We start from the raw sequence: 16,240 nt of genomic DNA, 5'->3' as shown, positions 1-16,240 counted from the left end.
ATTTGATGAAACAAGAAACATTAACAGAGCCGTTTTTGTCATATTAGGTATATAATAAAAAAAAAAAATTATTATTTGCAGATAGAATTTATTGTAATACATTTGAACTATTTATTTTACTATTTTATCTCTGAAATCCCTTTAAATCCTGAGCCACAGTAAACTCATGAAATTTGGCAAGGCTCCCTAAAGAGCTGTGCGGTCACCAGAGTTGGGAAGGTTCAAATGTACAAAATACATGCTTTAAAAATTAATTTGTAACATATTTTGTTAGATTACACATGTTTGGTAACTTAATCTAAATACTTTACAATACTTTGGAATACTAATAAGTTATGTAACAAAGTGTCTACCAAACATAGAACTTGGTTTTCCTCTGCATATTATTTTTAGCAAAATCAATTTTCCACAGTATTTCAGAAGTAAAAAATGCAGACAACCTATAAAAGAAATACTGATGCAACAACATGCATTAAGAGCTGGGGTGTGTACACTTTTTGAATTGCATGAACAGGGTAAACTGTGATTATTTTGTCTTCTGGGAATCATGGAAGTATTAACTTTCGAAGGGCAGTACTAAATAAAAAATATGATCTTCAAACAAAATTTGCACATCATCCTGTTCAAAGTTTACATTCCCTGCTCTTAATGCATTATTTACTTCTTGAGCATCAGTACATGTTTTCACGCTGTTGTAATAGCTGTGTACGACTGACTCAATTATCCTTTGTGTGAAAAGATGGATCTCGAAATAATACAATCATTGTTGGAAAGGTGTCAAATATGCAGAAGATGCTGAAAAATCTGAGAATGTGCAGGACCTGGAGGAAAGTTTAACTGTTCAGGACAAACAAGGGACTCACAAACATCGAACAAAGACAATCGTGGATCATTCAGGTAATGACAGACAGTTAAGATTCAAAGGGATGTCATTTTTTTATATATATATACAGTTGTGCTCAAAATTATTCATACCCTTAGTAAATATGACCAAAGAACGCTGTGAAAGTAAATCTGCATGGTTAATACTTTTGATCTTTTATTTAAATAAATCTGTCATAAATATAACAGCCACTGTGATAAGCCTAAATGATTATATTTCAACAATTTGGAGTAAAAACATAACTTTATAATTACATAAATACATTATAATAAATAATTACATTATTTATTACATACAAGTTAATGGGGAGACTGCCTTACAAGTTTGCACTTTTTTTTTTCTTCTTTTTTTTTTATTTGAGTGTTGATTATTATATCTAAAAATAAAAAGCATTTGAATTTAGGCTAATAGTTTGGGCTCTGTTGTTAATCAAGTTAGGGCTCCCTATATAGTTTACAGCATTAGCAGACATAATTATTTTATCCTTAAGAAACAAACAAAACACTCAAAAACTTGAACAGAACAACTGGTATAATGGAATGCAAAAGGACAACAAACACAGGGTTTAAATATCAAGAAAATCAACCAAATCAACAGGTGCATCAACTCAAACAATCAATAAAAACCCATGGTAACTGCAATCGATTCCACTGTAGGTAAGTTGAATTGAACCCAAGTGCAGTTTATTATACTTAAACATGAACTAAATACAAAACAATGACATGGCATGGCAAGCTCACCAACAATGGTTAACACAGACAATGCTAGATCAAGAGCAATGAAACATGAGGGATATTTATATACAAGGACTAATGACAAACAAGGAACATCAAGACAATAGGCTTGTTCGACCGATCAGAGGCTGACATGAGGCACTTGAAATATACCTTTAACTGTACTTTTAAGTTTTATTTATATAGCGTTCTTTCCATAGATCAAGGTCGCTTTACATAGTGCTATGCAATACATTTACACACCCATGTACAAAATACAACCACATAAGGCCACATTATCCAAAATACATATTAAACAGATATGTTTTTTGCTGAGTCTTGGAGGTAGACAAAGATGATATATTACGAAGTGTAAGGGGTAGCGAATTCCATAAACCATAAACCTGGATCAGATTCAGAATGATGATTAAAAGTAGAGTAGAATCGAGTCCATCAACTCAATCAAAAGATTGATTACAAGTAGGCTATAGGGCAAATATACTTTTTCTGTCAGTATAAGTCAAGTATACTTAAGTGCAATTTAAAAAAATAAAAAAATAGTAATGGACCGATTTCAAATCGGTGGTTCAGATCTCCTATCAAACAGCTAAACTGCTGAAATCATGTACTGACAGTCAGTGGCGTACCGCATGTCTTTGAGGCCCCCCCGCAAAGAATGAGATGGGGCCCCTCCCACAAGCAGTGATGTCATGTGTTAAAATTTGTTGTGCACCTGAGTCCATCTCCCCCACAATTTACAAAAACTGATTTAACAGTGAATCATCATTGCATTGATTCATTTGATGTTATTATTGAATAATATTATATGATGTAATGTTTAGTGATTTTGATATCGCAGACTAAAATACCGGCAGGAATAAATATTTTGGCTAATTTACTCATTAAAACCAAAGGTGTTCATCAGTGATTGTACATCAAGAGCAAGGAAACGTTTTGTGCATTTTGTTTTGTGCTTTTACCAGAACGAAACGCTCGATTGTCTGTGTGAAAACTGCGCGTGTGCACGAGCGCCAAGAGAACTGATAACAGCAGCAACGAGCACTGGCCATGATTTCAGAAACAACACGTTCCAGAGGATAGATCCCCTCTAATTTAATACAGACCTACAAATTTCTTATCGAATGGAGATGTTTCTTTCTTTTAGGTACAATTATTCGCCGAGTTTAAGTTAATTTTTGAGACGTTTCGGAAAGATTCTCGCAGAGACAGCTGAAAGCGCACCCAGTTTTTTATTTATTTTATTTTACAAAAGTAAAGGTTTTGTTGTTATTGTGAGCGTACACAAATAAAAGTAGACCATTTGTAGTTTTGCATTAATCTGTAGGCTATCGCCAAAAATGACGAAGGCCTGTTTTAAGTTGTTTCAGCTGTCATGAGGAGAACATCCATCAGAACGCGCCGGCGCTTTCGTCGACCAGAGGGACAAAAATGTAGCCAATTTAGTTTCATATTTATATTTAAATATTGGACTATAGCCTAATATTATTATTTTTTTTAAATGTCACCTATGTTGATTATGAAAAGTGAATAGCATGACGGATGCGCAATGTCGGGAGACATGCAGCGGGTCAGACATAAGTTTTGTTTTATAGTAAGTCTTTCTTTAAAGTGAATTTCGTTTTGTAGAAATTGTATGTCAATTTCAATCAATGTTTCATCAACCAATTGCCTATATTTAATAAATAGGAAGAAAACCAAGAACATCTGGTGTGGAATGGATTGCGTAACAAACGAACCCATGTTCCTGCGGCGTTTGAATAAGGCTGAAGCAATAGACGTCTTTCTGTTTTTATAAAATTTCTTCATTACTTTATTATTTTATTTTATTATAGTATTTTTAATTTTTATTATATATTTTTTTTGTCTTTTATCTGGTCTAAATTCTAGACACAAATTTGCGTATAGGCTATATAAAGTTCCCTTCTAGACAAACGCGTAAAATGCTGTTTCGGCCGCAAATTTTCAGTAATTTCGATCGGTGCATCAAATGATATAGGCCTAAACTAAATGCATGTATTTACAGTAAAAGAATACAGAAATAATTCTAGATTTATTGGCTAGGCTACATTTGGAAAAGAACTTCAGACATTCCGGTAGCTGACCATTAGCAGAGCTGGCGATGGGGTAAGTTTGGGCAATATAATAATAATAATAATAATGCCATTAATAATGTCTCAGCAAAGACCGAACATATTTATTTGTCTCGGCACACGTCTGCTAACAGTAACACAGCGCATCAAAGCTTGCTGTTGTCTTGGCTATAACAGCGATGGAAAAAACAGTGAATTTCCCCCCCTTTTGTGGTAATTTAGCACTATTTTCTATGATCTTCTGCTTGCATTTTTGGGCTTCAGTTGGATGCTTTATTTTCATCTTTAGTCAATTGAGTTCAGTTCTAAAAAAAAAAAAAAGAAAAGCAAAGGCTACATAGATAAGTGAATCTGCGACGGGGCCCATCATAGGGTGGGGGCCCCCACGCACCGCGGGGGCTGCGGGGGTGTCCCGTACGCCCATGCTGACAGTCACTGATTCGATTCGCAAAGCTCCGAAGCAGTGTTTTGAAATCAGCCCATCACTATATTGTTGAAAAGTCATTATTTTGTTTTTTTTCTTGCACAAAAATGTCCTCGTCCCTTTATAATATTAAGGTAGAACTGCTGTACTCGCATGAACTCTTTTAATTATGTTTTTAGTACCTTTATGGATCTTGAGGGAGGAAATATCATAGCTGTGAATTCAGGCCTCACTGAGCCTTAGGATTTAAAAATATCTTAATTTGTGTTCTGAAGATGAACGAAGGCCTTACTTGACTTGATCTCCTCCACGGTCTCTAATATTCCGCCTTTACTAACTGGAAGTTAATGATAACGAATTGTGAATTGTGAGTCCAAAATTTACTATGACGAGGTTGGCTACATTTGTTTAGGCTATTCTCACGTGAAAGAAGACTACTACTCACTTTTATGATCACCTAGCTATAAAGACAATTTAGGAAAGAAGAAATAGGGCAAAACATGATTTTTTCATAATAAGTGTGTAAACTAAAAAAAAGAGCTGAAATATGAGAATGTCCCAAGAAAAACGGGTCATCTGGTCACCCTACCTTTAACAGATGATTTTGGATGAGTTGACTCTGATGGTCCTGATCCAATCACAGCTTAATTTCATAATCCAAATAACATTTGAGCATTTAGGTCCACATAGTAAGAGTGAAACTACTTCAGTTCTTTATTTCTTTTCTTTCTTTTTTCTTTTTTTTTGTCCTGCAGCTGCAGATCGGTGAAGGACGATGGGATCTGTTAAAGACCTGCTCAAGAACTCACTGAAAGATCTGGTAGAAGCTGAACTAAAGGAGTTTCAGTGGCAATTAGTGAATGATCATGAGTGTATAACAAAGTCTGAAATGGAGAATGCAGATAGGTTAGACACAGTGGATAAGATGGTAGCACGTTTTGGACCAGAAGAAGCTGCAAAGATCATGGTGGAGATCCTGAGGAAGATGAACCAGAACTATCTGGCGAAGCAGCTAGAGAACAAACACAAGCAAGGTAAAAATTAAAATTAAATGGTTAAATGTACTGTTAAAAAAAAAAAAAAATGTAAAACTAATAAATGGATTTTTTTATAAATATATTTGAAAAATTGTACTATTATTCTAAAACTGATGTCTCACAGAATAAATGTTTACAGAATAAGCTAATAACTGCTGGCTTTCAGCCTAAACTTTCCTCTCTGTTTTGCTGATGTGTTTGTGTGGTTTAAAGGATTAGTTCTCCCAAAAATAAAAATTATTCCATGATTTACTCACCTTTAAGCAATTCTAGGTGTATATGACAATCTTCTTTCAGACGAACACAATCAGAGATACATTTAAAAATGTCCTTAGCTCTCCAAGGTGTATAATGGTTGTTCATTGCAGCCCAAATAAAAAAAAAAAAAAATGCATCCATTCATAATTTTTTTTATCCATATGGCTACAGAGGGCTAATAAAGGCCTTTTGAAGTGAAGGGATGCATTGTAAGAAAAAAATACCCATATTTAAAACATTATAAATTTAAATAACTAGCTTCCAGCAGACAACCATATGCAGAAATCTTAAGCTGTCTTGCACCTACTGATGCAATGTATGGCGCAACATGTAGGAGTATCGAAAGCTTAGATGCCTCTCACGGATCAAACAAATAGGCCTGTGCAACAAACTCAAGCTTCTCTTCTCTTATATCGAAATAGTCTCATGTTACGTATGTAACCATGGTTCCCTGTTTGGTTTGATTTGAAGGAACCCTGGTGCGTTTACTCTGTTAGTGCGGTTCGTTTGAACATGTGTGAACGCTGCCATCCAAACCCTGGTGCGCACCAAACAAGTGGACCGAGACCGCTGAAAAGATGGGTCTCTGTCCGCTTCCAAACGAACTCTGGTGCGGTTCGAATGATATATGAATGCAACATGGACCAAAGACATGTAAACAAACCAAAAACAGGAAGACGAGACCCTAAAAAAGGACAGAATCCTCACACATCAGTTTTTCTCGTCATAGTCGCGAGTTTGCCCATCACAGGCATCAGACGCTCGTCTCCACGCAGCAGATTGTTTGTGTGTGACGGATGGATTCCCGCCGCTGTTTTGACTACTTTACACGTTTTATAAGCTCTTCACGAGATCCCAGCTGGCCAAAATACCATCACATGCAGGCTACGCACACACAACGAGCGCATTTACCTCAGCACACAGCACTGTTTTGGATGTTCGGTAAGTTCCGTCTCAAAATAGGCAATACGTCATAAAATCTGATCAATCACATTGTGAATGTGTCCCTATGCCTTAAGGTTTGGTATCTTTTGGTTCCGTGATAAAATCTGAACGCTAATCGGACCAGAACTAAATGTTTTTTTTTTTCTTCTTTGGTCCGGACCAAATTAACCAAACGAACCGAACTACAAGTGTGACCGCACCCTAACTTCCCCACCCTTTGAGCAGGACGGCTTGATGAGCTTGTAGAATGGACATTGTGTGCAACAGTGCAACCATGCAGCCGCCTGACCTGTTGCTGAGTACACTTTACCCACTAAAGCAGAAAATGTTCTGAGTGGCTTTGTGGGTAACTTCAGGGCTTTTAGGGAAGATGCAGACTCAGGGGAGAGATAGCTCGCAAGCGTCTCTTCCACCCGAGGCATCTCCCCATAACCACGCCTTTTTAGTCCCATGATATTGCTGTAATTAGATATTTGGGGACTAAAGGAAGCGCTAGACCCGATAGGAGGCGGGTCTATTCCACGACCTCAGTGTGGAGGTCGGGAAAGAAAGGCAAGCCCCGGCATGGAGGTTGTGACCGGGATGGAAGGAAGCGCTCGTCTAATAGACTAGACTGACGGGCTTCCTGCTTTTCAGCTGGCCAGCTTATGTTCAATCTGGCAAACATCTCTAGTTACAACCTCCACTAGCTCCTCATACGCTTGTGTGTGAGCTGGCGAGTCCTCAACATCACAAGGATCGATGCTAACAATACCATCTCTAACCCCTCTACAAGATCCATTTGCGAGCCCCACGACACAAGCCTTTGCTGTGCCTCAGCAGCAGGAGGACCGATTTCAGAGGACCGAGACAGACGATTTCACAGAGAGCGCTTACTGAAGACACAGAAGCTAACACTGTTTGGTTCAGGTGTGGTTTATAGTTTCCTGGTCATGACGTCACCCGCCTATGACGTTTCATCACGCCATTGGACTGATTTCACATGTGCTTCATGATGCAATCACGCAGAGGCATTCCCAAAGCATTTGACGCAGCGTGAGTTCCCTTGAAAGGGAACCTCCGGCATTTCTCTTTAAAATTTCTTGTTTTAGACTTCATGACCAGTGTTTGTTGTGCTCTCTCCTCTGTACCTCCGCGTTCCTCATTGCGTGGGGTCAAAGGTTGCTCTTCCACCCAAATCAACATCTGCATTCTGTGTACAATCATCTGCCGGAAGATCATTATTTGAATGTATAAAGTTTTAAATATGGATACTTTTCTTACATAACCCCCTGGAGTCATATGGATTCTTTTTTTTTTATGGATGGATACATTTTGTTTAAAATTTGCTCTGCCATTATAAAACTTGGTGGACTAAGGATATTTTTAAATATATCTCTGATTGTGTTTGTCTAAAAGAAGATAGTCATATAAACCTAGAATGGCTTAAGAATGAGTAAAGTTTAAAACAAAGATTTTCCTGTGAACACTCAAGTCGAAGGGCATCCCAGCAACCATACTCCAATAGTTCAAGTCTTACCTCTCAGGTAGGTCCTTCAGGGTATCATGGAGAGGTGAGGTGTCCAAGTCACATCATCTTGCTACTGGGGTACCTCAGGGCTCTGTGCTTGGACCACTTCTCTTCTCCATCTACATGTCATCACTAGGATCTGTCATTCAGGATCATGGTTTCTCCTATCACTGTTATGCTGATGACACACAACTCTACCTCTCATTCCAACCAGATGATCCGACGGTTGCTGGTCGCATCGCATCCTGCCTGACAGCCATTTCTGCCTGGATGAAGGACCACCACCTTCAACTCAACCTTGCAAAGACGGAACTGCTTCTGGTCAGTCCCAACCCAACACTTCACTACAACCTTTCAGTTCAACTTGGGTCTTCAACCATTACTCCTTCCAGGACAGCCAGGAACCTTGGAGTGGTGATGGATGATCGTTTAAGCTCCACAGATCACAACAGCCTGGTCCTACAAATTTGCCTTGTACAACATTAGGAAGATTAGACCCTTCCTACCGGAGCATTCTAAACAAATTCTTGTCCAAGCTCTTGTTCTATCCAGACTGGACTATTGTAATGCTCTCTTCCAGCATGCACTGTCAAGCCTCTACAACTGATCCAGAATGCTGCAGCAAGACTGGTCTTCAACGAACCGAAGAGAGCGCACGTCACTCCTCTCTTCATCAGTCTGCATTGGCTGCCAGTAGCTGCTCGCATCCAATTCAAGGCTTTGATGTTTGCCTACAGAACAACCACTGGCTCTGCACCACTATACCTAAACTTGCTACTTCAGTCAGAAGTTTGCAAATAGTGCCATCCCAAAGGGGCACAAAATCACTCGCACAGACCTTCTCTTGGTCTGTTCCCTGCTGGTGGAATGACCTCCCTAGCTCAGAGCAGCTGAGTCTTTAGCCATTTTCAAAAACTGCTAAAGGCATATCTTCTGCTGATGTTATGTCAACACTTGACATATAATATCAGCACTTTTTCTTTTTTTCCCTTTTTGTTCTCTCTCTCCATGTTTAAAAAAATCCTTGCTACTTGCACTTTGCTGGATTAACTGGGACTTGACACAGCACTTGCATACTGTTGTACTCATGTTGATCTGATTGCTTCTACTGTTCTCATTTATAAGTTGCTTTGGAGACAAGTGTCTGCTAAATGACTTAATGTAAATGTAAAAGTAAATCATGGGATAATTTTCATTTTGGGGTAAACTGTCCCTTTAATGTCACAGTATTTTCATCCTGATCTCTTTCTCTCTCACACAGCTCAGGCTGAGGGCAGTATTGAGGATCCTGCACTTGCTGGAGCTAGATCAAAACTAATGGAGGGTAAATAATGATCCCTGTCTGTACAGAGAATCCCCAAAATCAGCTGCTTTATCATGGGTTATAGAATAACTCATAAATTAATAACTGCTGGTTTTCAGCTCAATCTTTCCTCTCTGCTTTGCTGATGTGTTTGTGTGGTTTAATGTCACAGTATTTTCATTCTTATCTCTTTCTCTCTCACACAGCCCGGCCTGAGGGCAGTATTGAGGATCCTGTGCTTACTGGAGCCAGTACAAAACCAATGGAGGGTAAATAATGATCCCTGTCTGTACAGAGAATCCCCAAAATCAGCTGCTTTATCCTTAGTTATAGAATAATTTATAAATTAATAACTGCTGGTTTTCAGCTCAATATTTCCTCTGTTTTGCTGATGTGTTTGTGTGGTTTAATGTCACGGTATTTTCATTCTGATCTCTTTCTCTCTCACACAGCTCAGGCTGAGGGCAGTATTGAGGATCCTGTGCTTACTGGAGCCAGTTCAAAACCACTGGAGGGTAAATAATGATCACTGTACAGAGAATCCCCAAACTCAGCCACTTTATCCTGGGTTATAGAATAACTCATAAATTAACAACTGCTTTTTTAGCTGAATCTTTCATCTCTCTGTTTTGCTGATGTGTTTATGTGGTTTAATGTCACAGTATTTTCATTCTGATCTATTTCTCTCTCACACAGCTCAGGCTGAGGGCAGTATTGAGGATCCTGTGCTTACTGGAGCCAGTACAAAACCAATGGAGGGTAAATAATGATCCCTGTCTGTACAGAGAATCCCCAAAATCAGCTGCTTTATCATGGGTTATAGAATAACTCATAAATGAATAACGTACTCGGTTACTAACGTAACCTCGGTTCCCTGAGATACGGAACGAGTACTGCGTATGGGGAAAAGTCTCCCTTTTTCCCCGTCACTGAAGCCTTTTTCAATAACGCAGTGTAACTGCATCGTCATTGGTTCACTCATGAGAAGTTGTTGAACCAATGATGGCGCGGCATAGCCGCGCGGCCTATGGCGAGAAAGCGCGCGAAATTTCCCGCCGAAAGGGGCGGGGTTTAGTGCTATATAAGCGGGCGTTTCGCCATAGGAAACCAGGCCATATCGACTGAAGCGACGACCCTGAAGCCGCAGCCTCGTGGCACGGCAAGTAACGCAGTACTCGTTCCGTATCTCAGGGAACCGAGGTTACGTTAGTAACCGAGTACGTTCCCTTTCGATACTCGTACTGCGTATGGGGAACGAATTCAACCGCGCCGTGCCACGGAAGGGAACGACTGGACAAGTTCGGGACGCCAGGGGGGTCCACGAAACTAGTGAGAAGGCCGAAGCCGTCGAACCCAAGTTACACTACAAGAGGAGAAACTCCTGAACCAGTTTTGAGGCGGGGCTCAAAGAGGCCGCTGCATCACACCGATAGGACCCGAGCTTGCAAAGTCGGAACGTCCAACTGGTAAAATCTGACAAAGGTGGACGGCGAGGACCAGCCGGCCGCCTCACAGATGTCTTTGATAGAAACTCCACTGGACCAGGCCCAAGAAGAGGCCATACTTCTAGTGGAGTGAGCTCTAACTCCTATGGGGCAATCTGAGCCCATGGAGGAGTAACAAAGAGCTATGGCGTCAACAATCCAACGCGAGAGGCGTTGCTTTGAGACCGGAGACCCTTTGATGCGGCCGCCAAAGCAAACAAAGAGCTGATCTGATAGCCGGAAAGGCTGTGATCACTCTACATAAGTTCTCAATGCCCTAACAGGGCAGAGCAACTCCAGCTCTTGCTCATCTGATGAGACAGGGAGCGCAGAGAGGGAGATAACTTGTGCTCTGAACGGAGTCGAGAGCACCTTGGGGACGTAGCCAAGCCTGGATTTCAATACGACTTTAGAGTCGTTGGGCCCAAATTCAAGGCAAGCAGGGCTCACAGAGAGGGCCTGCAGATCGCCGACACGCTTCACCGATGCTAAAGCCAGTAGCAGAGCGGTCTTGAGCGTCAGGGGCTTGAGGTTAGCTGAGCACAGCGGCTCAAAGGGATGTCCTTTGAGAGCTCTGAGGACCAAAGAAAGGTCCCAGGTGGGAATTCAATCGCCTAGCACCCCTCAAGAAACGCACCACTAGGCCGTTTCTCCCCACTGACTGGCCAGCGATAGGAGAGTGAAACGCTGCGATGGCTGCTACGTAAACTTTGAGCGTTGAAGGGGCTCGCCCCGAATTCAAACGCTCTTGGAGAAAGGACAGTATCGGAGATACGTCACACTCCACTGGATCTATGTTGCGTGCAGAGCACCAATCAACAAAGATTGACCATTTCTGGGCATAGAGACGTCTCGTAGACGGAGCTCTCGCCTGAGAGATGGTGTTCAACACGTCCCCGGGGAGGTTAACCGGCTCCTGTCGAGGGACCATAAGTGCAGAGCCCAAAGTTCTGGCTGTGGGTGCCAAATTGTCCTGTTCGCCTGAGAGAGAAGGTCCCGTCTCAGAGGAATGGGCCATGGGGCTCTCTTGGAGAGCCTGAACAGCTCTGAGGACCAAGTCTGGCTCCTCCAGAGCGGGGCCACCAGGAGGACTTTGTGCTCGTCTTCCTTGATTTGTCTGATAACCTGAGGGATCAGAGCGATCGGGGAAAATGCGTAAAGAAGGGTGCTGGGCCAATGGTGGGCCAGCGCGTCGTCCTTCTTCGAGAAATAAGTTGGGCAATGAGAATTGTCTTCTGAGGCGAAGAGGTCGACCTCTGCCTTCCCGAAGAATTCCCATATAGTGAGAACCGTCTGGGGGTGGAGCATCCACTCGTCTGAGGGGACATTGCTCCGAGACAGCATATCTGCTCCCAGATTGGTTTTTCCAGGAATGTGTGTCGCCCTGAGCGACAGAAACCTGGGTAGAGCCCATTCCAGAAGACGCTTCGCCAGTGTGCATAAGCGGCTGGACGAAAGACCTCCCTGGTGATTTATATACGACACCACCGTCATGCTGTCCGATTGGACTAGGACGTGGCGTCCCGTCAGGTGAGCCTGAAAGAAGTGAAGGGCACGAATCACTGCCAGCATTTCTAGGCAGTTGATATGAAGATGGCTCTCCTCGTGTGACCACGAGCCGAAGGCCGGTCTGCCCTCGCAAAGAGCACCCCAACCTGAGTTGGATGCGTCCGTCGAGAGCACCGTCCTCCGCGACGCCGCCTGAAGGGGTACGCCACGCTTGAACCACTCGGGGTTCAACCAGGGCTTCAGGGCTGATAGACAGGCCTGATTGACCTTGAGACAGAAGCGGCCATGCCGCCAGGCGTGGGGGGGGCCCGAAACTTCAGCCAGTACTGCAGAGGCCGCATTCGAAGAAGGCCGAGCCGTAGAACTGGGGAGGCGGAAGCCATCAGCCCTAAAAGCCTCTGGAAGGACTTCAGAGGAAGGTAGGCTTTGTTTGTGACGGAAGCCGCGAGCTGCTGAATGGCCAGAGCGCGCTCTGGCGAGACTACTGCCGTCATGCGAACAGAGTCGAAAACTGCTCCCAGGAACGAAATGCGTTGGCTGGGAAGCAGCGAGCTCTTGGATAGGTTGACCCTGAGACCCAGGCATTCTAGATGGCTGAGGAGCACAGATCTGTGAAGTTCTAGCTCTGCTCGCGAGTGGGCCAGAATGAGCCAATCGTCGAGATAATTCAGAACTCGGATTCCCATCTGTCTGAGTGGGGAAAGAGCCGCGTTCATGCACTTGGTGAAAGTGCGAGGAGCCAGGGACAGCCCGAAGGGTAGGACCGTGTATTGGTAAGCCACACCCTCGAAGGCGAATCTCAAGAACCGCCTGTTGTGGGGGGCTATCTGGATGTGAAAGTAGGCATCTTTCAGGTCCAGTGAGCAGAACCAGTCCTCGTGACAAATCTGTGCGAGGATCTGCTTCAGCGTCAGCATCTTGAACTTCCGTCTCATGAGGGAGCGGTTCAGGATCCTGAGATCTAAGATGGGTCTGAGACCGCCATCTTTCTTGGGGACCAGAAAGTAACGGCTGTAAAAGCCTGACTTGCTCTCTGGAGGAGAGACTATTTCTATAGCTCCTTTCCTGAGCAGCGCCAAGACTTCGGTTCGGAGAACGTGAGCGTTGTCCGAAATCACCAAAGTTTGAAGCACCCCGCCGAAGCGTGGGGGTCTTCGGGCGAACTGGAGCGAGTAGCCCTGACTTATGATCCCTAGGACCCACTTTGACAGCCCGGGGATGGCCCGCCAAGCATCGACCCGGGTGGCAAGAGGTTGAATGACATCGGCTGACAGCCCGCCTGAGGGGTGGTTGTGCACCGAGGGGAGTGGAAGAGGAAATTTGCCCTTTATTAGAAAAGGTAAAAATGTGTTCGCCGTGAAAACGGCGGTTTGTGTGGACGCAACATTTGTGGGCCCATCTGTAACACTGAGCATCATTCCCACTCCCTGATGTGAACGAGGCGGAGGGGAAACTGCGCAAAGGAGCTTTGGGGGTGGTCCGGCCGCAGCGAGACATTCCCCTGTCCTCTTCCTTCCTCTTAAATCAGGATGACTTAGGCGTCACAGGGTCCAGCGCAATCTTGGGCCGGGGTCCCTGGCGTCTCGGGAAGGAGCGTCTGGCAGAGCGAGAGCGCTGGCGTTGCTCCTTTGGCGGTGCTGCCTGGGAGGCAGAGGGGGCAGGCTTGCTCTGCTGAGCCGGCGCAGGCCTGGGTCGGCTTGAAGCAGATGTGGAGCTGGAGCGTTTTGGCAGGAAGTGTCTCATGGCCTGAGAGGACTTCTGCGCTGCGGTGAAACGCTCGGTGAGACCCTCTTCGATGACCCAAAGAGAACGGAGGGCGAGACAGGGGCATCTAAAAAGGCCATCTTATCCGCGTCCTTGATCTCGGTCAAGTTGAGCCAGTGGCGCTCTAAAACCACCAGGCTGGCCATGGACCTTCCAATGGCCTGGGCTGTGGCCTTCGTGGCTCGCAGGGCTAGGTCAGTGGCGCTGCAGAGGTCCCTGAAGGCAGATGCATCAAAGCCGGACTCGTCCATAGAGCGGAGAAGCTTGGCTTGAAACACTTGGAAAATCGCCATAGTGTGGAGCGCCGAGGCAGCTTGGCCTGCAGAGGCGTAGGCTCGCGAAGCCAGGGTGGAGGTAGTCCTGCAGGGCTTTGAAGGAAGGGCTCTCTTTGATTTCCAGCCCACAGCCGTGGGAGGACAGAGGTGAGCTGCCACTGCTTCATCCAGGGGCGGCGGGTGCTCGTAGCCCTTTTCTTCAGCGCCGTCCACAGTGGTGAGGGCTGAACGGTGCGTGGTGTGCAGGCGGGCAGAGTAAGGAGCGCGCCATGACTTGGTCAGCTCCTCGTGTACCTCGGGGAAGAACGGGGCAGCACGTTGACTAGGCGGCTCCGTGACGGCTCTTCCGGCGGAGCCCAATCCAGGTCCAACTGCTCCACAGCTTTAGAGAGGACGCGGAGAAGTTCGGCGTCCATGCCCGAGCCGTGTTCAATGGGCTCCAGCGGAGGCGGGGGGGCGGGGTCGTCCGACTCGCCAGCCCAGCCTTCTGCTTCGGAAGCCGCGAGAGACATAGACTCATCTAGCGGCTCTTCATCCGATCCACCGAATGAGACGAGGTCACTTGCGTATGCTGAGGGACGCTGCTCAGGGTGGGAGAATCTGACGGGCGACTGTTCTCTGGCGGGAGAGGGCGAGGCACGCGGGGGCTGGGCCGACGTGAGCTCGCTCGACTCCGGGCGCTGGGTCGCTCTACCCCGCTGTCTCTTCCTCGCAGGCTCGCGGCGGGACTGCCTCCGGTGAAGAAAGCAACCCGCGAGCGCAAAGAGGCCAGGCTCACGAGTACGAGTGAAGTATCGAAAGGGAACTGCTGGTTTTCAGCTCAATCTTTCCTCTCTGCTTTGCTGATGTGTTTGTGTGGTTTAATGTCACAGTATTTTCATTCTTATCTCTTTCTCTCTCACACAGCCCGGCCTGAGGGCAGTATTGAGGATCCTGTGCTTACTGGAGCCAGTACAAAACCAATGGAGGGTAAATAATGATCCCTGTCTGTACAGAGAATCCCCAAAATCAGCTGCTTTATCCTTAGTTATAGAATAATTTATAAATTAATAACTGCTGGTTTTCAGTTCAATATTTCCTCTGTTTTGCTGATGTGTTTGTGTGGTTTAATGTCACAGTATTTTCATTCTGATCTCTGTCTCTCTCACACAGCTCAGGCTGGGGACAGTATTGAGGATCCTGTGCTTACTGGAGCCAGTTCAAAACCGCTGGAGGGTAAATAATGATCCCTGTCTGTACAGAGAATCCCCAAAATCAGCTGCTTTATCCTTTGTTATAGAATAATTTATAAATTAATAACTGCTGGTTTTCAGCTTAATATTTCCTTTTGCTTACTGGAGCCAGTACAAAACCAATGGAGGGTAAATAATGATCCCTGTCTGTATAGAGAAACCCCAAATTTGGGTTTATTCTTACAGATGTGGCCTTAAAGAACACAAATTTTTTTCACCTGGTATGACACAATTAATCACGGGTGATCACAGTGATTCCTGCAGGCACGCCTCTAAGATTTTAAATAATGGTTCATTTCTACTGAGCGGTATGGTTCAGTTCAATACAGTTTGATCTGATTCGGAACAGTACACCCTGAACAGGCTTGTGTTTCCACCACCAACAGTACCCTTACTTGATAGGCGTGGTGTAGCTGGACAATGGTGATCAACGTCATTCTCGCACAAAGAAGAAAATGACACAGTAAACAACAATGGAGGACATACAGCAGATCTTGCTCTTGCTTCTCTGCTTTTGGCCGTCTGTCACAAGAAGAAGACAAGCTTTGCTTGCTGCACCCCAACATTTAGTGTTTCACAGTACCAAGTACACAAAGTTTAGATATCCATGGTAGTTGGCAATCAGTGCAGCGGCGCTACTAGTTTAACTACATTTTTCAGTAGCTTGTATGTAGTTCAGCTACTTTTAAAACAGTGTAGCTTTTCCAGTAGTTAACTACATTTTCCAGCAAGTAACAAGTAAGCAAGTAAGTAAGTAGCAAAGTAAGTAGCGGTGTAGCGCGACCAAAAGCT

At 44.4% G+C, this 16,240-nt stretch overlaps 1 protein-coding gene across 3 annotated transcripts in view; it reads left to right on the top strand.

Moving 5' to 3' along the window:
* Window positions 1-295: 295 nt before the first annotated feature.
* Window positions 296-16,240, top strand: part of LOC125264538 (NACHT, LRR and PYD domains-containing protein 3-like) — a 46,807-nt gene continuing 30,862 nt past the window's right edge. For 2 of the 3 annotated variants that reach the window (XM_048183934.1, XM_048183917.1), the window contains exons 1-8: window positions 296-897; window positions 4,887-5,165; window positions 9,143-9,205; window positions 9,391-9,453; window positions 9,637-9,699; window positions 9,881-9,943; window positions 15,123-15,185; window positions 15,369-15,431. In XM_048183934.1, the coding sequence (XP_048039891.1) occupies window positions 4,907-5,165; window positions 9,143-9,205; window positions 9,391-9,453; window positions 9,637-9,699; window positions 9,881-9,943; window positions 15,123-15,185; window positions 15,369-15,431 (637 nt within the window). In that variant the 5' untranslated portion in view covers window positions 296-897; window positions 4,887-4,906. Of the gene's footprint in view, window positions 898-4,272; window positions 5,166-9,142; window positions 9,206-9,390; window positions 9,454-9,636; window positions 9,700-9,880; window positions 9,944-15,122; window positions 15,186-15,368; window positions 15,432-16,240 lie in introns of those variants that run through there. The other variant, XM_048183925.1, reaches the window with a different exon arrangement.

This window comes from Megalobrama amblycephala, linkage group LG1 (genome assembly GCF_018812025.1).
Source record: "Megalobrama amblycephala isolate DHTTF-2021 linkage group LG1, ASM1881202v1, whole genome shotgun sequence".
NCBI lineage: Eukaryota > Metazoa > Chordata > Actinopteri > Cypriniformes > Xenocyprididae > Megalobrama > Megalobrama amblycephala.
The sequence above is the reverse complement of the archived record's forward strand: the minus strand, read 5'-3'. Positions and strand labels throughout refer to the sequence as shown.